This window comes from Anomaloglossus baeobatrachus, chromosome 1, assembly GCF_048569485.1.
Source record: "Anomaloglossus baeobatrachus isolate aAnoBae1 chromosome 1, aAnoBae1.hap1, whole genome shotgun sequence".
NCBI lineage: Eukaryota > Metazoa > Chordata > Amphibia > Anura > Aromobatidae > Anomaloglossus > Anomaloglossus baeobatrachus.
In genome coordinates, this window is record NC_134353.1 from 338217262 (window position 1) to 338244504 (window position 27243).

The 27243-nt window shown below is 44.5% G+C and overlaps 2 protein-coding genes across 2 annotated transcripts in view; one reads left to right on the plus strand and one right to left on the minus strand.

Annotated features, from left to right (window-relative positions):
- Positions 1 to 27243, plus strand: part of GTF2E2 (general transcription factor IIE subunit 2) — an 86502-nt gene that overhangs the window by 13022 nt on the left and 46237 nt on the right. The gene's annotated exons all lie outside the window — the stretch shown is intronic.
- SMIM18 (small integral membrane protein 18) lies at positions 14490 to 26242 on the minus strand. Its single transcript, XM_075337761.1, has 2 exons — positions 26138 to 26242; positions 14490 to 15156 (listed from the first exon to the last, which is right to left on the minus strand). The coding sequence occupies exon 2, from the start codon at positions 15128 to 15130 to the stop codon at positions 14840 to 14842; it is 291 nt and encodes a 96-aa protein (XP_075193876.1). The 5' UTR covers positions 15131 to 15156; positions 26138 to 26242; the 3' UTR covers positions 14490 to 14839.

A 27243-nucleotide genomic window follows, 5' to 3' on the forward strand; every position in this document is an offset into this window, starting at 1 on the left:
TTGAAAAATTCAAGGGGGCCGAATACTTTCGCAAGGCACTCTATGTCCCACATCTTAGGCTCCGTTCTGGTAAATATGTCCCCCATCCTGGTATTCATGTCATCCATCGTGTGTCCATCCTGGTACAGTTGAAAGCAGAAGTTTACATACAGTATCTAAATAGACACATCTGAATGTTTTTCTCACTATCTGACATGAAATCAGAATAAACCTTTCCCGTTTTAGGTCAATTAGGATTACCAAATGTATTTATATTTGCCAATGCCAGAATAATGAGAGAGAATGTTATAATGCATTTTTATTACTTTCTGCAAAGTCAAAAGTTTACAAACACTAAAGGCCCATTTACACGCTACGATATCGCCAGCGAGCGTACCTGCCCCCGTCGTTTGTGAGTCATGGGAAAATTGCTGCCCATGGCGCACAATATCGCTAACACCCGTCACACATACTTACCTTTCTAGCGATGTTGCTGTGGGCGGCGAACAACCTCTTTGTTAAGGGGGAGGTTCGTGCGCCGTCACAGCGACGTCACACAGCGGCCGATCAATAGAAGCGGAGGGGTGGAGACCAGCCGCATTAACGACACGTCCACCTCGTTGCCGGAGGATGCAGGTAAACTACGCAGGTAAACTGTTGTTCATCATTCCCTGGTGTCACACAAAGCGATGTGTGCTGCCTCAGGAACAACGAACAACCTACGTCCACAACGACCAACGAGATTTTCAAATTGAACGACTTGTCAACGATCAACGATTAGGTGAGTATTTTTGATAACACTCGCTTGGAGCTGTTACTCGCAACGACGTCGGATGTACATCACGAATTCCGTGACCCCCCGATGACATATCGTTAGCGATATCGTTGTGTGTAAATGGGCCTTTAGAGTACTATGCCTTTAAACAATATGGGACAGCCCACATAATGACGTCATGTATTTGGAAGCTTCTGATAGGATTATTGGCAACATCCGAGTTAATTAGAGACACACCTGTGATTGTATTTTAATGCACACCTAAAACACACTGCTTCTTCGTGTAGCATCATAGGAAAGTCAAAATAAATAAACCAAGATCTCAGTAAGAGAATTGTGGACTTGCACAAGTCTGGTTCATCCTTGGGTGCAATTTCCAGATTCCTGAAGGTACCTCGTTCATTTGTACAAACAATTATATGCAAGTACAAACAAAATGGGAATGTCCAGTCATCATAACGCCCAGAAAGGAGACTGGTTTTGTGCACCAAAGATGAACGTACTTTGGTCAGACATGTGCATATCAACCCAAGAACAAAAGAAAGACCATGTGATGATGTTGGCGGAAGCTGGTAAGATTGTGTCATTATCTACAGTGAAACAAGTACTGTAGCAACATGGGCTGAAAGGCCATTCAGCCAGGAAGAAGCCATTACTCCTAAAGAAACAAAAAAACCCAGACTTTAATTTTTGAAGATATGTCCTGTGGTCTAATAAAACCAAAATGTAACTGTTTGGCCATAATGACCATCTTTACGTTTGAGGGAAAAGCTTTGAAGCCTAACACCATCCCAACTGTGAAACACGTGGGGGGGGGGGGGGGGGTGGGCAGCATCATGGTGTGGTTTTTTTTTTTTACTGCATGAGAAACTGGTGCATTTCACAAAATAGATGGCATCATGAGGAAAGAAGATTATGTGGCAATACTGAAGCAACATCTCAAGGCATCAGCGAGCAACTTAAACCTTGCGTGGAAATGGGTCTTCCAAATAGACAATGACCCGAAGCATACTTCCAAACTGGTTGCAAAGTGTCTTAAGGATAACAAAGTCAATGCTTTGGAGTGGCCATCACAAAGCCCTGATCTCAGTCCTATTGACAATTTATGGGCAAAGCTGAAAAAGCTCTGTGAGCAAGGCGACCTACAAACATGGCTCAGTTTCTCCAGTTCTGTCAGGGGGAATGGGTCCAAAATCCTACCAACTATTGTGAGAAGCTTGTGGAACCATATCTAAAATGTTTCACCCAAGTCATTCAGTTTAAGGGCAATGTTACCAAATACGTACTAATGAAATATATGTAAACTTTTGACTTTATAGAAAGTAATAAAAATGCTTTAAAGCATTCTCTCTCTCTCGCATTTTTCTGGCATTTTGCAAATATAAATAATTTTGGTTCCTAATTAACCTAAAACGGAAAAGGTTTATTCTGATTTCACGTCAAATAGTGAGAAAAAAATGCATGTGCGTGTTTTTAGATGGTGTATGTAAACTTCTGGTTTCAACTGTATACATGTCCTCATCCTGGGCATCCTGGTATATATGGTCCCCATCCTGTTATATATGTCCCCCATCCTGGGTACATCCTGGTATATATGTTGTCATCCTAGTATACATGTCCGCCATCCTGGTATATATGTTCCCATCTTGGTATATATGTTCCCATCCTGGTATATATGTCATTCGTCCTATTTTGTCCATCCTGGTATATATGTCGCCCATTCAGGTATATATGTCATCATTCTGGGCACATCCTGGTATACATGTCCACCATCCTGATTTATATGTCCCCTCCATCCTGGTATATATATCATCATCCTGGACCCATCCTAGTATATATGTACTCCATCCTGGACTTATGCTGGTATATATATCATCTTCCTGGGCCCATCCTGGTATATATGGGCCCTTTCCTGGCATATGTCATTATCCTGGGCCCATTATGGTATATATGGTCCCTTTCCTGGTTTTTATCTGCTCTATCCTGGTATATATTTCTCCTATCTTAGGCCCATCTTGGTATATAGGTCCTCAACCCGGGCCCATCCTGTTATACATGACCCCTATTCTGGTATATATGTCCTCATTTTGAGCCCATTTTGGTATTTATGGTTTCCATCCTAGTATATATGGTCACTATCCTGAGCCCTTTCCTGTTATAGAAGTCTATATCCTGGTGTCCCTTTCTGGTATATATGGTCCCTGTTCTGTCTCCAAAGCATAAAAAATACCCATAGTCTACTTACCTTCTCTAGTTCCCACATTACGAGGCATCCTCCTCTGTGGCTGACAGCTGACTTTTGCATGCCTGCTATAGCGATGCATGACGTCACTGTCATGCGTCCCCAGTCACAGTACTGCTGACACCAGCTGTCGGAAACTGTTTGGATGGCAGCGTATATTGCAGTGCAGGGACCTGACAGGTCTCTGTGCTGCAATGCATTTCAGCTAGATGTATATTCTCGGACGCACATTAAACCTGAGTAGGCGCTGCGGTCAGCAGGCCCCCTCCACTACCAGGAGACATGTGTGACAGTGATCATTACGCCCCTACGTTTAACGCTCTTTACCTTTTTAGATTAACTGTAATAGCATTTTTGGTGATGTCGGATTCCCTTTTAATGAAGCTGCTTTGTTTTTGATACCTCCTGGTATTTGGCTTTGACAAAACTATTGATACAGTCATGTGCGGGGTTTCACGTAATTTTAGTGTGTTTCCACAGGGGGTGGGTACAAATTCCCACCCCCCCCCCAACAAAACGCAATTTTTTTTGTTGTTTTTTTTTCAAAAAGAAATTGCTTGCACCAACGTTTCTAATACATACTGATCATCAGAATTGGATTCTGTGGTGCGGATGCGTCATCACAAGGCAGCTTCAGCAGCAGTGTGCACATGTGCGGTGAAGAGGTGTATACTAAAGCCTCATCTCTATTGTGCTCATGCCTAGAATCTGCCCAGTGAGGCGGAAGAGAGAACTGCTTAGTGTATCAGATCCTGATTTCAGATTATCCTGTTAGATGATGTCTGTGCATCTGGTATAGGCTATACGGAATAATATAGAATATGATTTACTACCACTACAGATGTAGGATGTCATACTTGATAAAGTGTGATGGTGTATATTGTACTATGCCTGCCAGTCACATATTATGCTGTATATATCATCTGATGTGTGTGCATTGTATATTACATACAGTGTACAGGACATGATCTGGTGTGACTACAGAAGGTAAGATTTTATACAGCAGTCTAAACTTACTATTATACATTATACTATGACTGCAGAACATTTGGTAATATACCATTCATATATTATCCTGGCTCAGGGGTGGACATACCATTGATGCAACCGGGGCCTAAGGTGTAAGATGGCCGCACCAAGAAGCCTCTGTCTGGCTGCAGACACTCCCAAACAGAAACGTCACCTTCTTGCTCTTTAGACACCACCCTCCCCAGTGCTGTGCCCCAGTCACTGGACTCTTCCAGACAAGGCTGCGGCATCCACTAAGCGCTAATATTAGCCCACTAACCATTTCAGAATTGTAATCACGATTGTGCAGAAGAGAAATGGCAAATCAATTCTAATAAAGTCCCCCCAAAAGTTTTGAAAATGCTGTGCCTCTAAAAATGTATGTCTTTGCTGTTTGTCTTTGTGTGCCTCCTTAGGTGGTATGTGAGTTAAAGGGAATCTGTCAGCAGGTTTTTTGCTGTGTAATCTGAGAGCAGCATAATCTAGTGGCAGAGACCCTGATTCCTGTATGTGACCTCACTTGATTCAGAGTCTCTGTCACTACATTATGCTGCTCTTAGATTACACAGCAAAAACCTGCTGACAGATTCCCTTTTAATTGATCTAATAACTCTTGATTATGGCAATGCAGTGCTGCAAAATATATTATCTATTTCCATTAAAATTAGAAGGGTTCAGTTGGTTGTCCAATATAGTAACACAGTGACAGACATTGAATGGGCCTTGGCCTTGCTGGACGCTGCCAAGGCATTCGATTCCCTGGAGTGGAACTTCTTGATGGCCTGCCTTCACAACTTCAGTATTGGTCCCTGATTCTGTGCCTGGATCCGGATGTTATACCAAGCCCCTAAGGCCAGTATGGAGGTCAATGGAATCTCATCGGAACCTTTCTTACTAGAAAGGGGGACTCGTGGGGGGTGTGGCCTGGACCTCATGTAGAGAGGAAGCAGCGTGGGTGATCTCCTGCCTGGATCCTGAATTATCCTGCACACCGGCCTTGCTGACAGGCACTACCGACCCTGGAGGGCTGCAACACAACTTATAACACCCAGGGAAGCGAGCACAGCCAGGATATGCCGACCCGCAGTAGCAATAAAAGGGACAGAGACGCGCAGGAGCGTGCCTCTGAAGAATCCAATATGGCGCCGCCGGCATCCACACCATCCCGAGCTGGAGCAGTGGGAGTAGCAAGCAGGTTGGAGCGGTTTGCCAGAGTGGCCCCTGGCACAGAGCCTACCTGCAACGAGGCACCCGATGGCAGCGCTGAACGGGCCCTGGAGCAGGGAGAAAACATACCCGACAGTGAGACTGTGAGTACCCTGGGCCCTGCATGTTCAGCAGCACAAGGTATGCAGACACACAGGCCTGTGCTGGCAGAGGGAGGAGGGGGAGATGTGGAGCAAACAACACCTGTTTTCACTGTGGCCATACTGAGAGACATTCTGGCAGCAATTAACTCTCTTGCAATACCACATTGGCCACTCTAAGCAGCCAGATGGGAACTGTCACCTCAGATATGGCCTGTATTAAACGTGAGCTGCAAGGGGTGACTGTCAGAATGGGGGAGTTGGAGGAAAGAGTGAGTACAACAGAGGATAAATTGCCCCCAATGTCACGAGAGCTGGGAAAGGCCACGCAAAATATCTCCACACTGCTAAACAAGGTGGATGATTTAGAAAATCGCTCCCGCAGAAGTAATTTGCGACTGGTGGGGGTCCCAGAGAGGATGGAGGGCAATGACCCACTGAATTTCTTTGAAAAATGGCTTAAAGACACCATGGAAAAAGACATACTGTCCCCTTTCTTCACCATTGAAAGGGCGCACAGGGTCCCTGCGCGTGCCCCACAGCCGGGAGCACCCCCACGTCCTATTCTGATTAAACTACTGCACTATAAAGATAGGGACACTATCCTGCGCAGAGCCAGAGATATCAAAGAACTTGCAATTGATGGGAGGAAGATATCAATATTTCCTGATTTCTCCATGGAAGTGCAACGTAAAAGAGTGCAATTTATTGAGATAAAAAAACGACTGCGCAACCTGCAAGTGCCATACTCCATGATGTACCCTGCTAAGCTGCGGATTGCTGCGAACGGAGAGACTCATTTTTTTTATACGGCTGGGGCGGCATTGTCTTGGCTGGATATCAATGAGAGATCCCTGAGGAGGAAGAATACCTGAGATTTCCCTTTCTGCCGCCAGGCGTTGTTTTTGTTTGGGACGCTATGCTGGTGAGCTCATTACAGTTAAATTCATCTAGGATCCAGGTTGGGAGACGGCCGGTTCATTGTGGACACCCGCTGCACTAGCGAGTTGTGGACCCCCTCCCTGCATGGACTTGGGGCGTGTTTTTAGCCCTGATTCTCTCTATTTGGGAGAAATGTGTAAGATACACTTGATTTTGAGGGCAGGGGCACTGCGCACTGGTGTGCGGAGCCCTATCTCTCTCCTTGTTTTTCTTGTTTATTGTTGTATGATGCAATCTGTTTTGGGAAGTGTGGTGTGCCTCAGTCGTGTCGCTCAACCTAATGTTTTTGAGAATCGGTGGAGAACGCCTCTCTCCTCCAGGTATGAAGTATCCGTCCGGATCATATCTTAGTCTACGCTTATGGCGACATCTTTAAATATTGTAGCGTGGAATGTTAGAGGGCTCGGAGATGCGAACAAAAGATGTGCTATATTTACTCACCTACAGAAACTTTTACCGGCTATTTTATGTCTCTCCGAGACCCACATGGTCAGGGATAATGTTCATTGGCTGAGGAAGGGATGGATCGCGCATGAATATCATTACACATACTCGACCCATGCACGGGGTGTGAGTGTGTTGGTGCACAAATCCATCCCGTTCTCATGTACCAAATCAGTGATTGACCCGGGGGGCAGATTTGTATGTTTGCTTTGCACGCTGTATGGTATACAATTTATTCTGGTTGCGATATATATCCCTCCACCATATTCAGTCGAACCGGTAAAAAGGATATTGTCTATTTTAGATTCCCTTCCATCGGTGCCGACGCTTTTGATAGGGGATTTTAATAATTACTTACATCCCTATCTAGATGAATTACACTCGGGAAACATATCGGAGAACGCCGCCCCGACGTCATTTGCTAGAATGCTAACGGAGCTGGGTTTTGTAGATCTTTGGCGTGCCCAACACCCCACAACCAAACAATTCTCCTGTTACTCTAGCTCCCACCACACCATGTCACGGATAGACCTGGCTATTGGAAACGCACTTATGGCCTCATATACACAAAAGGTGGCCTACCTACCTAGAAGCGTATCTGATCACTCACCATTACATGTTACGCTTGCATGGGGAAACCCCGTCACTCTGCCCAGGCCTATCTGGAAACTTAATCCCTTCTGGATCCAGCTTATTGGGGGATCTTTACATGATAACATTCTAGAATACTTCCATGTTAATGAGTGCTCTGCACCGCCACACATAGTTTGGGACTCTATGAAAGCTGTGGTAAGGGGCATATATATTAGAGAAATATGCATACGCAAAAATCAAACCAAATGTTACACCCAGAGTCTGATTCAGGAGGTATCTGATGCGGAGGCTGCGGTGGTGCTCAACCCAACAGTAGAAACTAAAAACACTCTAGAGAAGGCACAGATGTCACTCAAAGAAAATCTCATGTCGGTGGCAGAAAATAAACGCTATTTCCTTAAACAAAATTATTTTATGGCAGGGGAGGGCGTGGGGCACCTACTGGCCACAGTCATTAGAGCGCAGGAAGGATCTTCTTATATAAATAGGTTAAAGACGGAATCAGGTGACTTTGTAACAGAAAGCGAGGATATAATAAGAGAAATAAAGAGCTATTATATGCGGCTATACACATCAGACTGTGACCTCACGGAGACTGAGATTGAGCAGTATTTGGATGCTCTCTCTCTTCCTTCACTGAGTGATGTAAACAGGGAATTGCTGGACCGGGACATCTCATTGGAAGAACTGGAGGAAGCGCTTGGCCAGACACAAAATGAAAAAGCTCCGGGAACGGATGGCCTGCCTGGAGAGTTTTATAAAGCATATGCACCCTTACTGCTACCCAAACTACTTAAGGTATTTGAAGAGGCTGAAAGGCAGAGGGTCCTCCTGCCCTCTATGAGGGAAGCCTTAATAGTCTTAATATTAAAACCTGGAAAAGATCCAGAGATCCCGGATTCGTATCGCCCAATCTCTCTCCTACAAACAGACATTAAATTGCTGGCCAAGGTGCTCGCCAATAGGATGTCCCGAGTCATCTCATCTATAGTGCAGAGTGATCAGACAGGCTTCATTCCATGCAGAGCCACATCTATGAATCTCAGGAAATTATATTTGGGAATTCAACATAGTTCTGAGGTACCGGGGGAAAGGGCAATTTTGTCATTAGACGCCGCTAAGGCGTTCGATAGCCTTGAATGGGAATATATGTGGGCTGTACTTCGGAAAATGGGCTTTGGACATAGATTCATAAATTGGGTAAAACTGCTATATGACTCACCGGTGGCAAAGGTTAGGGTTAATGGCAGGGTCTCCGAGTCTTTTCCTCTTGGAAGAGGTACTAGACAGGGGTGCCCGCTTTCACCCTTGCTATTCGCAACTGCAGTGGAGCCGTTGGCAGTGGCAATACGGAAATCCAGGGAGGTAGAGGGATTTCGGTGTGGAGCCGTGGAACAAAAGATATCATTATACGCAGACGATCTACTCTTATATTTAGACAGGGTACGTTCCTCGATTTTGCCGGCAATGAATATCATTCGGGAATTTGGACAGAGGTCTGGTCTACTAATCAACTGGTCCAAGTCGGCTTTAATGCCGTTGGACCCCCTTCCGGGGGACTTTTCGGACTTACAGATTCCAGTTCCTGTGGTCCGGGAGTTTAAATATCTGGGAGTAATTGTCAGCCCAATCCCGAAGGATTTCCAGGCCCTAAATCTGGAACCCCTGTTACAGCGATTCAGAGCAAAAGTGCATACCTGGTGCCGTTTGCCGCTATCAAATGTCGGCAGATCCAATTTAATTAAAATGGTAATGATGCCACAATTACTATACCTTATACATAATTCTCCAGTGTGGATATGTAGGGAATTTTTTGTAAAAATTAATACAATATTCCGGGAACTTATTTGGAAGAAAAAGCAAGCTAGGATTCGACTGGAAGTGCTACAGCGGGGAAAGGAGGAGGGAGGACTGGCGGTACCAAACCCATATATATACTATATAGCCTCCCAGATGCAACATCTGAGGGGTTGGGGCAAAGAAGGAGGGTATGATACCAGTGGTGATATAGTGAGAGAGGGATCAGTATGGAAGTACCCAGGTTGCCGGTTGGATGTGGGACAAAGACAGATAAATGGGGCACGATATCCCACACTGGCTATGATATTCCGGGTGTGGGACAGGGGTAAGTCTCTTTTGGGAATAAGCGGACCTACAGAGCTCTGGCCACTGTGGCAGAACCCCGACTTGCCAGAAATTAAAAAATTAGTAGGGTTCAGAGGATGGGAGGATAAAGGGATCCATTTAGTGTCACAAGTACTACAAAATAATACTCTTAAAAGCTTTGAACAATTGAGAACGGAGTTTCACCTTCCGCATGTCTTCTTTTATCAGTATTTGCAGCTGAGACACGCACTGGAAAGACAGGGGAGGACAAACTCGGTCACAGTGACACATAATCAAACATTACATAGGCTGCTTACATCTGAGTCCTCTAAGGGTCTTATTTCGGAACTATATAAAAAATTACTACCTGCCCATCTGGAAACACATCCATTGCTTGTTAAAAGCAAATGGGAACGAGACGTCGGTCCCCTGACGGAAGGCCAGTGGTCTGATATATTGGAACAAGTTCCTAAACTGGCGGTATCGGAGTGCCAAAAGCTGTCTCAAATATATCTCATCCACAGGGTATATAAAACTCCCAGTCTACTATTTAAGATGGGACTCAGACCAAACACACAGTGTGTTAGGTGTGGACAGGATGATGCCCATTTGATGCATGTTATGTGGGAGTGTGGACACATTGGTGATTTCTGGAACCAAACCCTGGGACTTATAGGTCAAATATATCATATCACAATACAACCGTCGCCCCGCCTGTGCCTGTTGAGCCTATGGGAAGGAGAAGTGGATCCGGATTCTCCAACAGCCCTGGGAATAGCCCGTATCTTGTACCAAGCAAGAAAGCTACTTGCATATCACTGGTTAGACCCTCTACCACCAACATTACCAGAGCTCAAAAACAAATTAAATAACGTCATAAGATTAGAAAGGGGAGTTTATTTAAAAAGAAAAACATTGAAAAAGTTTTACAACATTTGGCGGCCATGGATGGAGTTGCCGGGCCTACCCTCTAGTGCAATGGTTCGGGATGCAATGCTGGACCGGTTACTGTTGTGCCTGCAGTGATGGCATGTGTGAGGAAGGGAATTAAAACTAGTTTTTTTCTGTGGCGAAATGGACTTTGAATGAAGAGGTGACAGAGGACTGGAATGGTTTCATGGATGACTGCACGGAGAGGGAGGAGCAGGAGAGTATAGCAATATGATGTGGAGCGACACGGCTGATGGAGGAGGTGTTCCTGTTAGTCTGAGGCATTATTGCATAATTTAAGTTTTGTTTATTTGTAGAGCCACGAGGTTTGTAGGCTCAAGTTATATAATATAATTATGATTTGAGAACTCTATTATTATATTTACATATATGCAGAGAAAGAACCTGATTTATAAATCATATGTGTTTATCTGTTTATTGTTATCAGTTATATGAAAAGTGAAATACTCTCTGTATTGATCCCTAATGATTTAATAAAAAAAGATCTGATTTAAAAAAAGAAAGGGGGACTCGTCAGGGATGGCTCTTGTCCCCGGCCCTCTTGTTATTGAAGCTTTAACAATTAAGATATTTTCTGACAGGCTGATTATGGCTATCCGGATTGCTGACTGGGTACATAAAATTGGCCTGTATGCAGATGATATGATTATATTTATGGATCAAGTGGAGCGGTCACTCGCCCGAGTTGTTGATGTTATAGATGACTTTACTAAATATTCCGGATTAGGCATAAATTGGGATAAATCTAATCCGATGTCCCTCTCCCATGGTCCTACATCCCATTTAGAAGCTCTATTCCCCTCTGCACTTAGTCTCAGACTTTAAATATTTAGGTATCCTTATATAAAAAGATAGCAAACGCGACCTCCCATCAAATATATATCATCTGCTAGAATTGCCTGAACGTAAATTCCAGTTATGGGGTAAACTTCCTTTATCAGTCCGGGGCGTATTAATTTGATAAAGATGATATTGCTCCCCACATTCAATTATTTCCTCCAACATATCGCGGTGTTAGTCCGTAAATCATTCTTTTCATCCCTAAATACGCTAATAACTGGGTTTGTGTGGGGCAATGCAAGACCTAAATTAAAACTAACTACCCTCCATAGATCCAAACAACTGGGAGGACAGCATTGCCAGATTTCTTTTATTATTATTTAGCGAACCGGTTGAAGGCGATATCCTCATGGATGCCTGGCTTTGTCTTCCCTAATTCCAAGAGTCATTTGGCTCATGCAGCGGGGACGAATTCTCTACTCTGTTGTCTTGAAATGGAGGAATCAAGATCGCGGAAGTTGCTGCCGCTTCATAGGATGGCACAGCAGGTGTGAGGGCAGGAGAAGAAGGTCCTGCATTTCTCTAATGTTATAGCTAAAATGCCCCTATGGCAAAATATGTATTTCCCCACGCCATCGGATCACCCGTCTTCCACATTCTGGAGTGTGCATGGTATTTTCTCTCTCTGGGAGATCTATGAGCAAAATGTATTGTTATCATTTGACCAGATCCAATCCAAGTTTAACGTTGCTAGATGCCACATATTTGCAGCTTAGAACGGCGATCCAGTACCACATGAGGGGGACTCCTGGGACCGTTCTAATATGCTCTTTTCCCTTGATAGGGATTCTTCGGTCTCAAGGCCCATAAGGGTTGATCTCCTTTTTGTATACGTACCGGCTGTCCGTGCGGAATGAATCCCAACCTTTGGCAGTCAAGAAGAGGTGAGGGCTGCTGGTTCCGAATATGCAGGAGGATGACTGGGAGGAAGCCTGGGAATCGCCTACTAAGGTCTCCCCGTCAATTAACAACAAAATGATCTAAATCTATATAATACACCAGTTATACATTACCCCACTGAGATTGTTTAAGATGTGACACCGAGAGACGTCAGAGTGTCTTCAGTGTTATGGGGAGGATGCAGACTTCGTCCATATGATCTGGGGCTGCCCGGTAATCGCTGCCATTTGGTGTGAGGAGGGATTGTTTCTATCCTCCCTGGCCTCCTTCCCTATACCTCTTGATCCATTACGCTGCCTGTTTGTAGTCTTGGACTAGAGAACCTGGTCTCATCACCACAAAATCTTTCTCTGGGAATCCCGAGTTATGGCCAGGAAACGCATTGCCTTGAGATGGATGGGCAGTCCCCCCCTCCCCCACAACGGTACGTGCATGGGTGGAGCTAGTAAATGCAATGTTCCCCTATAAACAGACATTGTACCAAAATATAGGTTGCCCTGAGAAATATAATAAGGTCTGGGAGATGTGGAATTCCTCTCCTTTGACGTTACACTTTTTAAAGTAATAATTGTCTGTATTGCCCGTTTGCTCTTATATTGCAGAAAGTATATTACAGTCTAGTACTAATGTTGAATGCTCCTTGGTTGGCACCTATGGCAGAAACAGCCACTGTGATACTTTTGTTATGTGTTCTTTTGTTCTCTGTGTCTTGTTAAAGGGAACCTGTCACCAGATTTTTCCCTATTGGACTAAAAATCCCCTTCTGCAGCTTCTGGGCTGCTTTCTAGGAAGGTGCACCTTGTTCCCTGACTCCCCTTCCAGACCCCAAAAATAACTTTATAAAACTTGTCCCTTAGGTATGCTAATTAACTGTGTTGGCCAGATGGGCGGGCTCATTTTCTGCTCCTGTCCTCTCTCCTGCCGTTGTTCGCCGTCCTCCTTTCTTGATTGACGGGATAACGTCCTCCGTCATCCTCCTCGTCGCATTTTCAAATTTCATGCCTGTGCAGTTCTGTTGGCTCGCGCAGGCGCAGTTCGATCTGCCATATCGAGGCCAGAGCAGAAAACAGCTGCCCTCTCTCACGCCGGTGAGTTAAATGCGCAAGCGCGAGATTATGGGTGGGTACGAGCATGGCGCTGGTGAGGTCATGCACAGCGCCGACCATAATCTCGCGCCTGCGCATTTAGCTCACCGGCGCGAGCTAGGGCAGCTATGTTTTCTGCTCTGCCCACGATACGGCAGAGCGAACTGCGCCTGCGCTAGCAGACCTAACTGCACAGGCGCAAGATTTGAAAATGTGAGGAGGAGGATGACGGAGGACGTTAACCCGTCAATCAAGAAAGGAGGACGGCGAACAACGGCAGGAGGGGGGACAGGATCATTAAATGAGCCCGCCATCTGGCCAAGTTATTTTTGGGTCTGGAAGGGGAGTCGGGGCCAAGGTGCACCTTCATAGAATACAGCCCAGGAGCTGCAGAAGGTGATACTGTTAGGCGGGCTTTGCACACTACGACATCGCAGCCCGATGCTGCGATGCCGAGTGCGATAGTGCCCGCCCCCGTCGCAGCAGCGATATGTGGTGATAGCTGGCGTAGCGAAAGTTATCGCTACGCCAGCTTCACACACACACTCACCTGCTGTGCGACGTCCCTGTGGCCGGCGACCCGCCTCCTTGTTAAGGGGGCGGGTCGTGCGGCGTCACTGCGACGTCACACGGCAGGCGGCCAATCAGAGCGGAGGGGCGGAGATGAGCAGGATGTAAACATCCTGCTCACCTCCTTCCTTCCGCATATCCTACGGAAGCCGCAGTGAGGCCGGTAGGAGACGTTCCTCGCTCCTGCGACTTCACACACAGCGATGTGTGATGCCGCAGGAGCGAGGAACAACATCGGACCGTCGCGTCAGCGTAATCATGGATTACGCCGACGCTACACCGATGATACGATTACGACGCTTTTGCGCTCGTTAATCGTATCATCCAGCCTTTACACACTGCGATGTCGCATGCGATGCCGGAAGTGCGTCATTTTCAATTTGACCCCACCGACATCGCACCTGCGATGTCGCAGTGTGCAAAGTGCCCCTTAGTCTAATAGTGAAAAATCTGGTGACCGGTTCCCTTTTAAGGTGTATCTGCACCCCAGGTACCTGGAGTATGTGTACTCTCTGTACGGAACGCTTACAGTTTTGCAAGTATGCATAATACATGTTCTTATTTGTACCTGGTTGATTTCTGTTACTTAATAAACAAATTTAAAAAAATATATATATTATCTATGTATTACCTTATCTGTTACCATTGACCTATAACGCCATAGTTTTTATTATTGCATTACATTTGCTCACGTTCTGTATAAGTGGCACCCCAGATAGGACACTTAATCTTGTAAGGACCTGATATTACAGCTGTATTGTCTTTATTATGGTACGTGGATTAATACTGTGACAAATCATGTAAATGTTATGCGGTTTTCATGTCCATAGATTTTCGGAAACAAACTCAAAGATGAGTTACAAAGTTTTGTAGAAGAAAGGATGCATTATGCTCCACCATGACTGTGCAACCTGAAACAAAACTAGGATGTCTATAGTAGGACAATTTGTAAGGGTATCTAAACAATTCACATGATAGAGGCAACGATTGTGGGTGACCCAAGTGTGTGCTGTCATAAGCAGATGAGAGATTTGACTTCTGCTCACGGATTGTCCTCTGAACCAAATAGCGGGCCACCCCCTGGCAGGTGCCGGTGCTACACTACTTCAGTTTTCCTTTTCTTCATGCTGCTCATTAGGGCTCTTACTGGGTTTGGTTCATTCTCCAGATCTTTGACTGTCTTGTGTTTGGCACAACAGCAGCAGTCCAGCATTTCATAGAGGAATGCCAGCAGGACCAGGGATAGTACAGTCAGGATGAACAGCACCAGGATTACAAAACACGCTGTATTCCAGCCATCATGGAATGGGTAGATCTTCTGAACCTGAAACCCAACTTGCTGCTGGATCTGGCTTGTCTCATTTTTCCAGGCGCCTAGAGATGACATCTTGTTAGGCACTCTTCAGAGAGTAACTGCAAAAAATGGTAATACCAGTCATTAAGTACAGTATAGTGACCAATCTCTAAAATACCCTAATGTAGACCAGACGTTTTTTCTTTTTTGGGACCTTTTCTGTACTTTTTTTCTTTTTATAAGAGGACAAGTTTTCCCTAACAAGAAAGTACCATATTTTTCGGATTATGAGATGCACTTTTCCTCCCAAAAATTTGGAAGGAAAATGAGGGGTGCGTCTTATAATCTGCTTACCGGGGGGGTGGGGGAAGGGGGGTTTGGGGAGCTGTCTGTGCGGCGGCCAGGTGCCTGTGGCTGCGTGCGGGTGGCCGGCTGCCTGTTGGTGCCGGCTGCCTTTCTGTCCTCGAGGCCGGCTGCTTCTCTGTGCGGGTCGGCGGGTGGCCTGCTGGCTGCCACTCTGTGCGCGCGGGCGGGTGGCTGTGCGGACTGCGGTGGCTGTGCCGCAGGTGTCCCACTGTGTCCGCGGTCCCAGTTTCAAATGATGGTGCAGGGAGTCAGCGCATGCGCAGATGGAGCCCTTGGATGAGAGCTCCATCTGCGCATGCGCCGCTCCATGCGCCATCATTTGAACCGGGACCGCGGACACACTGGGACACTCACTGCACCGGCCTGCTCCACCACTGACCCGCCGCTGCCACTACTGACCCACCGCCGCTGTTGCCATTGACCCGCCGTCACTGACCCGCTACCTTTATTGACCCACCGCTGCCATTACAACCTCTGCCTCCTGTGACCCTGCTTCACCACCACTGCTGCCCCCCTCCTCTGGTAAGACAACACCCGAGTATAAAACAAAACCCATTTATATTTTTTTTTTTTACCTTTTTTATCTCTAAATTTGGGGTTCGTCTTATAATCCGGTGCGTCTTATAAAACGAAAAATATGGTATATGTTGTGTTTAGCTCAGCTTGTTCATAACTCCATTACAGGCTGGTTAATCCAAAACATGCTCGGATAAGGATATAAAACCTTTATCCAACTCCTAATTATGATAGAAACAACTATACAATTAAAAACCGGACACCCTGAATAATAAAGCTGACTAATCTGAAATGATTCGAACACTTCTTAATCATGGATCCCCTCCCACAACACACTGTTTTGGGGGACAGAATGATCCAGCATGTCTGATTTTAGACTACCAGTTCTGTTTTTTTCTTTAATAGATAAGCTGCCTCAAGACATGTCTGGCAGCCGATCTATCAACTAGAACGCAGGCGCACTCTGCAGAGTGAGAACCTCTATGAGAGTGAGAACCTCTATGTATGGGAGGGTTGGGTGAAATAGCTGTCAACCGAACCATGATTCAGCTGACAGCTATGTAAATTGCATTGAGGGATTTGTGCACTAAGGGACATTGTTGCCACACACACACACACACACACACACACACACACACACACACACACACACACACACACACACTACATATACATATCATATAGACAGTACCTTAAAAAAGTATTCATCGCCATGAAGTTTTCCACTTTTTTTTCACATTACACCCACAAACTTAAGTGTATTTATTGGATTTTTGTAATATACAACCACAAAGTAGTCAGTATTTGTGAACTGTAAAGGAAAGACATGGTTTTGTAAATATTTTGAAAATATGTATCTGAAAATTGTGACATGCATTTTTATTCAGTCACTTGTAGTCGGATACCCCTAAATAAAATCCTGAGTGACCAATTGCCTCCAGAAGTCACAATCACAATTAGTAAGCTGAGTCTACCAGTGTGTAATTTATTCTCTGTATAACAGCTGTTCTATGAAGGCCTCAGAGGCTTGATTGAGAAGATTACGGATCAAACAGCATCATGAAAACCAATGAACACACCAGACAGGTCAGGGATAAAGTTGTGGAAAAGAGGAAAGCAGAGTTAGGTCATAAAAAGATAGCCCAATCTCTGAACATTTCACAGAACTTGTTCAATCCATCATACAAAAATAATAGGAGTATGGCACAAATACAAAGCTACCAAGATGTAGCCATCCACGTAAACTGACATCCAATTGAGGAGAGCCACTAATCAGAGAAGCAGCCATGAGGCCCATGGGTGGTCACCTTAGAGGAACTGTAGAGATCCACAACTCAGGTTGGAGATTCTGTCCACAAAACAACTATTACTTGCATACTCCACAAATCTGGCCTTTATGGAAGAATGGTAAGAAGAAAGCCATTTTTGAAAGTAAGAGTCCTGTTTGCACTTTTTAAAAAGCCATGTAAGGGGAGACAGCTAGCATTTGGAAGAAGGTGCTATGGTCATATGAGACCAAATTAGAACTTTTTGGGCTAAACGCAAAATTCTTTGTGTGGCAGAAACAAACACTGCATGTCACCCTGAAAACATCACTAAACATGATGGTGGCAGCACAATGTGGGGATGTTTCTTCAGCAGGGCCAGGCAAGGTGGTCAGAGTTGATGGGAAGATGGATGGAGGGAATCCTGGAGGAAAAAACGTTAGAAGCTGCAAAAGTCTTGAGACTGAGCTGTAGGTTCACCTTCCAGGAGATCATTGATCCTTAAACATACTGGCAGAGCTACAAATGGTGTAGATTAAAACCTATTCATGTGGTCCAGTCACAGTCCAAACCTAAATCCCATTAAGAATCTGTGTCAAGATCTGAAAATTGCTGTTCACAAATGCTCTCTATCCAATCTCCCTGAGCTAGTGATAATAGAGCTTTGCTCATGTGTCGAGTAACTAAAATTTGATGACGTGTGCAAAAATGAATTGGTGGCATTCTGCCATTTTCTAAATCAGTGATGCTCCCATCTGCTATATCATTGATTTCCTAATTGTGATACATATAGTTTCAAAAGATTGCCGTATTGTTTTCGGTTATAAGACGAACCAGATTAGAAGATGCACCTCAAATTTAGAGGAAGAAAAAAAGTTGTTTGTTTTTTTTTTTTTTTAAAAAAAATGGGGTCAGTCTTAAAATCCGGTGGTGTCTTACCAGGAGTGGGCGGCAGTGGTGGTGGTGCGGGGTCACAGGAGGCAGAGGCGGTACTGGAGTAAGGCGATGCTGAGGGCGGGGCGGCAGGTGTCCCAGATGCTCACTGCAGGCGCAGTGAGACAGGCAACTTCCAGAAATTGTCAGCAGTGCAGGCTTCAAAGAAATGGCGCCCATAGTCGGCACTTGAGCTCTCTGCTCAAAATCTCATCTGTGTATGTGCCACCTCCAGACGCCATTTTCCTTAAGTCCCCTCCTTGGAGATTAGTGAGCCGGAGGCAGCTTGTGCGCAGATGAGGTCTTGATCCAAGAGCTCCATCTGCGCAGGCGTCGACTCCAGGCACAATTGTCTGAAGTCCGCCCTGCCGACAACATTTTCAGGATTGCACCCGCAGCCCCAGCACAGTGCTCACAGCATTGCTTCTGCGACCCCTCTCCATTATCATCTGTAAGCAACATTCAGATTATAAGACGTACCCCTCATTTTCCAGCAGCAGAGAGCAGGGGGCATGGCCGTTGCCTCCATGTTCTTCCTACATGCCAGCCCCCGAATACTTGCTTCTATCCAGTCACGGAGCTTTACACTGGTCTGTGACGTAACGTCCCATTCAGAAGGGGTAAGAAGCAGCTACTCTTTTATTGATTTACAAGTGATACCAGACCTGCAGGGGCCAGCTCAGCTTCATAGTGTATGAGGGCAGGGACAGTACAAAAACATAATCTCCGGAGTACCCCTTTAACCACTCACAAAAAGCTTCCATGTTGCACAAGTATTGACATGGGAACTTTTATTTTTTTTTTTTGTTCCTGATATAGAAATATCCAATCTTTCTATATCTGTGTGAGACTGAGATACATATGCAGAAAAGCTCCTTCCAATTACTATTGAATATTAAAATATTAATATTGAGATACAGTTAGAAATGCGGCTTTATTTTTGGCCTGTACGGTGTTTAATTGTCGTTTTCCAAAGCCCAGAGACCAGGTGCGTTTCACGCTTGCCCTCATAAATGAAGTTCACTCTCATTAATTGCGGCCGTCTCCGCATGCAATGGATTCGGAAGTCATTTTCGGGAATACAGTGTATCATTTATTCGTGCTAATAAAGGCCTTTGTTCTAAATGGCCACTGCCAAGTAAAGAAAGTGTATTTCAGTGCAACGTTATCCGCCGACATGCCTGCCAGACGTTAATAATGCATTGGTGAAGCCCGTCGTCTTGCGTTGCATTGTTTCACAATACCTAAGGCTGTAGCTTGGGGCTGTGAGCCGTAGTCTTGCAATTAGAGTTCGCAGGTTGTTGTTTATTATTATATTTTATTTTGTTTTCTGTGTGGAAAAGGAGAAGACTGTGAAGGGGCCACAACTTCAACCCCTTTATTATCCGGATCCATAAGAGATCAAGGGTCTGAGACCCTCCAATGGTCATAAAGGGATGGCTCACCCTAGTTAAGGAGAAGAGATGGGTATTCCTCCTTTTTAAGGAAGGATTGTGATTGATATCTTTTTTTTTTTAACTTTTAGTGTTTAAAAAAAATAGACTAATATTGGCCAAACCCGCTGATAATGACAGGTGCGGCCGACAGTATGTGTTTGGGGGGCCCCCAATGTATGATTGTCAGAGGAGATATGGGATCTGCTCACCCGATTTTAGACTTTTCTCTAGAGATTGGCTGCCATCAGGGATGTTTGACAGCAGCGGTTCCCTACAGAATACTGCCTCTGTACATGGAGGAGTCGGGGGAAACCGCGCTGGTTGAAGGATGGTTCAGCCATCTAATGTGTATGGGGGCTTAAGTGTTACAGAGTTTGAAAAAAGACCTAGGTCCATCTACTTCAACCTTCCTCCACCAATTCTACATTTTGTCATCAAGTCATTTATAACCAACAATGTTTCAGATGGTTTTCTCATGTAAAGAGCCAAGATGGGATTTCAGCTTTGGATGTAACCATTATTTCCATTCATTGTAACAGAACTTCTCCCTGTAACAATCAGTTATTTCTCTTGGGCCGTTCCTCTCGTGATGGTGAAGATGAGTCTGATTCTGTTTAGATGTTGTTTTGTATGCTGTTGTTTAGATGAGGAATCTTCTTTTTTTCTATGGATTACATTGTATCTTCATTTCCTCAGACGTTCCCATATCACTCCATCAGACCGCTATAATACGGCATTATTTCCATTGTGCCTCCAGAGGATAAAGCGGTTATATTGGATTTCTTTTTTTATCATTTGTGCTTAACAAGTGTTCTGGGAAATCCACTATTACTGATACAGCATTTATAAAAAAAAACAAAAACATTGTGTTTGTGGCTAAACATCCCTTTAAAAGAGACTCCATCTGCTGCCGTCAGCCAGTATGGAAAGTGAAATGCTTCCCCAATGGAGTTTTGCCATTGTACTTCTTGAACTTTTTTTTGTTTTTGTTTTGTTTTTTGTTTTTTTTGTAGTTTTTTCAAAACAGTGTTAAGGCTATTTGTGTGTATTATTATTATTATTATTATTATTATTATTAATAATAATTTATTATTGTTTCTTTTTTATGCCTGATTTTCTCTATTATTTTGTATAAGACCAGAAAAGGAATAACCAAAAATATCCCATATGAACATAAATATACATTACAACATACAGGAGATCTGTAAGGTGGAAGGGTAGCTTTGCCATAAATGCAGGCAGAGGGGGTACACAATCGTATCATTAGAGGGAGGCTCGGGCCTATATAAGGCAGGATAGAGACTCCACACACTATATATACAGAGAAGATAAATGTCTCCCCAGAGACCAAGGGGATGCATCTCTGTAAATTGACTTCCATTTATTCCAGCTGCCATAACACTAGCTATATAGAAAGGAAATCGCTCCAATATGGCTGCCCGAGGAAAGGCCGGCGATGACTAAGAACAAACATTCTTGAGCTTTTAGGCTCAGAATCCCTCATTTACATTCCGGAAATGTGATCTTTTTAAATAGAATCTGTCACTAGGTTTTTGCTTCCCCGTCTGAGAGCAGCATGATGTAGGGTCAGAGAGCCTTATTCCAGCGACGTATCACTTCTGTCTCCCTGCACCAGAAGTAACGTCTATGACGGCGACAGGGGGAGGAAGGCCAGGCAGAAGCGGGAATGGATATCAAGACCTGACCTACATATTCCCTTCCTGTTGCACCTATCAATCAAATAGCAGTGCATTGCTGGAGCTTTACTTGCACATATTTCTGAAATAAAACATCCAATCTCTGAACAAAAGGTATGATTACATTCAGCATTCTAGCGCCAGTATAGCACTGGCTTTACTTTATGTATGAAAATAATAGTTCCCTTTAAGTGACACATTGCTGGAATCAGGATCTCTGCCGCTACATTATCCTGCTCTAAGGATAGCAAAAACCCGATGTCCTATTCCCTTTAAATGCCCCAAGTTACCTTCTTATTTGACTCTAGGTTACATTCTGGTTTAGTTTCTGGGGAAAAGTGATTTAGATTAATTTGACAGGATTCCACAAGTATAATACTACTATGTGGCAATGTTATATTTTCCATATGATTTGTGAGATGATTGGGATTTTAAATGCTTATTAATCCATGAAAGTACGGGCTAATACAATGTGGTTCCATACAAAATGCTGCCAACATACTGGCACTGTTTTGTGTTTTTTTTTTTTGTTTGTTTTTTAAAGTGGACCAAAAGTAGCCAGTTTTTGCTAGTTTAAAATCAACGATACAATTCCAGAGATATGGGCAATTCTCTATTTAGTGGTGATTTTCGAAAGTTTACAAGGGGGCGTGGCTCACAGGACTGGGGGCGGGCCTTCAGGCTGCTCTGCATAATTACTGAGCTGAGTCATACCTCCTTGTAAAGACTTTGAAAATTGGCTCTAAATAAAAAGGCCTGTATCTGGAACCGTATCGCAAAACAAAACAAAAAAAATAACTTCATTACTCAAGATAGCAGGAAGGATAAAATAAGAGCAAAAAAACTTTTGATCTCATGACAGATCCTCTTTAAGGCCTAAGTGTAATGTTAAGTGATTGAATGTATTGATTATTATTAGTTTATTATTTGTAACAAACATTTGGACGCTCGGATAGGCGGCACTCAAGTACTGATCATAATGGAAGTCAATGGGCAACTCAAACGTTTTTCTGGGAACAGTTCCCATAAAAATTCTAGAGTTCCTCATTGACTTCCATTATACTCAGTAGGCAACTGGCACCCGTCCGGGCGTCAAAATGCTTATTACGAGTACTGAGCACCCGAGCATGGTAACTAGCTAGTTCTGGGTACCGAGGATGGTAGTGCTCACTCATCACTAGTTGCGAGTACAGGGCACCCAAGCATGGTAGTGCTCACTCAACACTATTTACGAGTACCCGAGCATAGTAGTGCTCACTCACCACTAGGTACGAGTACGGAGTATGGTAGTGCTCACTCATCACTAGTTACGGAGTACTAAGCACCTGAGCATGGTAGTGCTCACTCATCACTAGTTACAAGTACTGAGCACCTGAGCATGGTAGTGCTCACTCATCACTAGTTACTAATACTGAGCATCTGAGCATGGTAGTGCTCACTCATCACTAGTTACGTGTACTGAGCACCTGAGCATGGTAGTGCTCGCTCATCACTAGTTACTAATACTGAGCACCTGAGCATGGTAATGCTCGCTCATCACTAGTTACGCGTACTGAGCATGGTAGTGCTCGCTCATCACTAGTTACGAGTACTGAGCATGGTAGTGCTCACTCATCACTAGTTACGAGTACTGAGCATGGTAGTGCTCGCTCATCACTAGTTACGTGTACTGAGCACCTGAGCATGGTAGTGCTCACTCATCACTAGTTACTAATACTGAGCACCTGAGCATGGTAATGCTCGCTCATCACTAGTTACGCGTACTGAACACCGGAGTATGGTAGTGCTCACTCATTACTAGTTACTTGTACTGAGCATGGTAGTGCTCACTCATCACTAACAAGTACTGAGCACCTGAGCATGGTAGTGCTCACTCATCACTAGTTACTAATACTGAGCACCTGAGCATGGTAATGCTCGCTCATCACTAGTTACGCGTACTGAGCATGGTAGTGTTCACTCATCACTAGTTACGAGTACTGAGCATGGTAGTGCTCGCTCATCACTAGTTACGAGTACTGAGCATGGTAGTGCTCACTCATCACTAGTTACGAGTACTGAGCATGGTAGTGCTCGCTCATCACTAGTTACGTGTACTGAGCATGGTAGTGCTCGCTCATCACTAGTTACGTGTACTGAGCACCTGAGCATGGTAGTGCTCACTCATCACTAGTTACTAATACTGAGCACCTGAGCATGGTAATGCTCGCTCATCACTAGTTACGCGTACTGAACACCGGAGTATGGTAGTGCTCACTCATTACTAGTTACTTGTACTGAGCATGGTAGTGCTCACTCATCACTAACAAGTACTGAGCACCTGAGCATGGTAGTGCTCACTCATCACTAGTTACGAGTACTCAGCACCTGAGCATGGTAGTGCTCACTCATCACTAGTTACTAATACTGAGCACCTGAGCATGGTACTGCTCACTCATCACTAGTTACGCGTACTGAGCACCCGAGCATGGTAGTACTCACTCATGACTAACAAGTACTGAGCACCTGAGCATGGTAGTGCTCGCTCATTACTAGTTACTTATACTGAGCATGGTAGTGCTCACTCACCACTAGTTACTTATACTGAGCATGGTAGTGCTCACTCATCACTAGTTACAAGTACTGAGCACCTGAGCATGGTAGTGCTCACTCATCACTAGTTACGCGTACTGAGCATGGTAGTGCTCACTCATCACTAGTTACGCGTACTGAGCACCCGAGCATGGTAGTGCTTGCTCATTACTAGTTATTTATACTGAGCACCCGAGCATGGTAGTACTCACTCATGACTAACAAGTACTGAGCACCTGATCATGGTAGTGCTCGCTCATTACTAGTTACTTATACTGAGCATGGTAGTGCTCACTCATCACTAGTTACGAGTACTGAGCACCTGAGCATGGTAGTGCTCACTCATCACTGGTTACTTATACTGAGCATGGTAGTGCTCACTCATGACTAACAAGTACTGAGCACCTGAGCATGGTAGTGCTCGCTCATTACTAGTTACTTATACTGAGCATGGTAGTGCTCACTCATCACTAGTTACTTATACTGAGCATGGTAGTTCTCACTCATCACTAGTTATGAGTACTGAGCACCTGAGTATGGTAGTGCTCACTCATCACTAGTTACGAGTACTGAGCACCTGAGCATGGTAGTGCTCACTCATCACTAGTTACTTATACTGAGCATGGTAGTGCTCACTCATCACTAGTTACTTATACTGAGCATGGTAGTGCTCACTCATCACTAGTTACGAGTACTGAGCACCCGAGCATGGTAGTGCTCACTCATCACTAGTTACTCATACTGAGCATGGTAGTGCTCACTCATCACTAGTTACGAGTACTGAGCACCCGGCATGGTAGTGCTCACTCATCACTAGTTACTTATACTGAGCATGGTAGTTCTCACTCATCACTAGTTACTTATACTGAGTATGGTAGTGCTCACTCATCACTAGTTACGAGTACTGAGCACCTGAGTATGGTAGTGCTCACTCATCACTAGTTACGAGTACTGAGCACCTGAGCATGGTAGTGCTCACTCATCACTAGTTACTTATACTGAGCATGGTAGTGCTCACTCATCACTAGTTACTTATACTGAGCATGGTAGTGCTCACTCATCACTAGTTACGAGTACTGAGCACCTGAGCATGGTAGTGCTCACTCATCACTAGTTACTAATACTGAGCATGGTAGTGCTCACTCATCACTAGTTACTTATACTGAGCATGGTAGTTCTCACTCATCACTAGTTACGAGTACTGAGCACCTGAGCATGGTAGTGCTCACTCATCACTAGTTACTTATACTGAGTATGGTAGTGCTCACTCATCACTAGTTACGAGTACTGAGCACCTGAGCATGGTAGTGCTCACTCATCACTAGTTACTTATACTGAGCATGGTAGTGCTCACTCATCACTAGTTACGAGTACTGAGCACCCGAGCATGGTAGTGCTCACTCATCACTAGTTACTTATACTGAGCATGGTAGTGCTCACTCATCACTAGTTACGAGTACTGAGCACCCGAGCATGGTAGTGCTCACTCATCACTAGTTACTAATACTGAGCATGGTAGTGCTCACTCATCACTAGTTACTAATACTGAGCATGGTAGTGCTCACTCATCACTAGTTACTAATACTGAGCATGGTAGTGCTCGCTCATCACTAGTTACTAATACTGAGCATGGTAGTGCTCGCTCATCACTAGTTACTAATACTGAGCATGGTAGTGCTCACTCATCACTAGTTACTAATACTGAGCATGGTAGTGCTCACTCATCACTAGTTACTAATACTGAGCATGGTAGTGCTCGCTCATCACTATCCATTGCACTCTATGCGGCCTGTTCTGAAAGCTGTCACCAATGCCATTGTGGACAATTAGGGAGTGGCAGTGTAATTCATTTTCCAAATGAAAGATCACCAACAGAGGTACATAAGGTCAGAGGTCATATATAGGAAGCATATACTGTGCTGCTTCGCTTGCTAGCATATGCCATGGTTTGAGCCCGGTCACATTGCATATTTCTCCAGTTACATATGTGTTTGCTGACACTGATGGACTGTGGTGGAAATCAACATCCTGAGAATGCAAGCCACAAATGAAGTAGCTGGCATTAGACGCTGTAGTAAAGGAGGGCTGTGTGCTGCTGAGCCATCCATGTTGTATGATCACTCCCAGAGCCTGCATATGTTAGATGAGGGCTGGGTGACAGCACGGGCTGTGAGCCAGGTTATGGGAGAAGGGTCCATGATCCGCCTGCATGTCCCCATAGAGCACAGCACATCTGCTCTGCAGCCAGATCCTATCATCCCCATTCTGGTCTATTACAGTACATGGTACAGATACCTTTTATCTCTATGCACCTACCTTCCTGTATGAGAGGCTGCCGGGCTCTGCTGTGCTGCTCTGTCTAGATTGCTCAGCACAGTGGAGACGACGCAGAGCTTGGCTGCCATTGGACAGAGCAGAATGCAGGCAGCAGACTGTTCATTAGCATCCAGCCCTCCACCCAAAACACAGGGGACGCCTGACAGCCTGGCTTTCTGGATACCTCTCAGACTCCCCCACCCCCCTAATACCCTATTAACAGTTACAGACCCCATCTGCAGGATTGTAATGCTTGCTCTGTATTAAGTGTGTGGTCTCGTAAGGCGTTACCGGAGATTATTATGGCTGTCATTAGATATACATTTGTTCCCAAGACCTTTCTATATATATTGTCCCCTTGTATTTATTTATAGTTTATTTTTTTTTCTTCTTTTTTTTCTAAATAGTTTATAGTATATCATGGAGGTTGCATCAACTGAAGCTGTCATATACAAGTGCAGCTCAATAAATTAGAATATCATCAAAAAGTGAATTTATGTCAGTAATTCAATACAAAAAGGGAAACACATATTATATAGAGTCATTACACACAGAGGGATCTATTTCTACTGTTTATTTCTGTTAATGTTGATGATTATGGCTTACAGCCAATCAAAACCAAAAGTCATTATCTCAGAAAATTAGAATATTATATTAGACCAAGTGAAAAAATTATATTAAACTCAGAAATGTTGGTGCCTACTGAAAAGTCTGTACAGTAAATGCCTCAATACTAGGTCAGGGCTCCTTTTGCATGAATTATTGTATCAGTGCGGTGTGGCATGGAGGCGATCAGCCTGTGTCTCTGCTGAGGTGTTATGGAAGCCCATATTGCTTTGATAGCAGCCTTCAGCTCGTCTGCATTGTAGGGTCTGGTGTCTCTCATCTTCCTCTTGACAATACCCCATAGATTCTCTATGAGGTTTAGGTCAGGCGAGTTTGCTGGCAAATTAAGTACAGTGATACTGTGGTTATTAAACCAGGTATTGGTACTTTTGGCAGTGTGGACAGGTGACAAGCATTACTAGAAAATGACTTTTCCATCTCCAAAAAGCTTATCGGCAGAGGGAAGCATGAAGTGCTCTAAAATTTCCTGGTAGATGGCT

What these genes read in the sequence shown, in the direction of transcription:
- SMIM18 (XM_075337761.1), bottom strand. Translation starts at nt 15,130, where the DNA reads ATGTCATCTCTAGGCGCCTGGAAAAATGAGACAAGCCAGATCCAGCAG.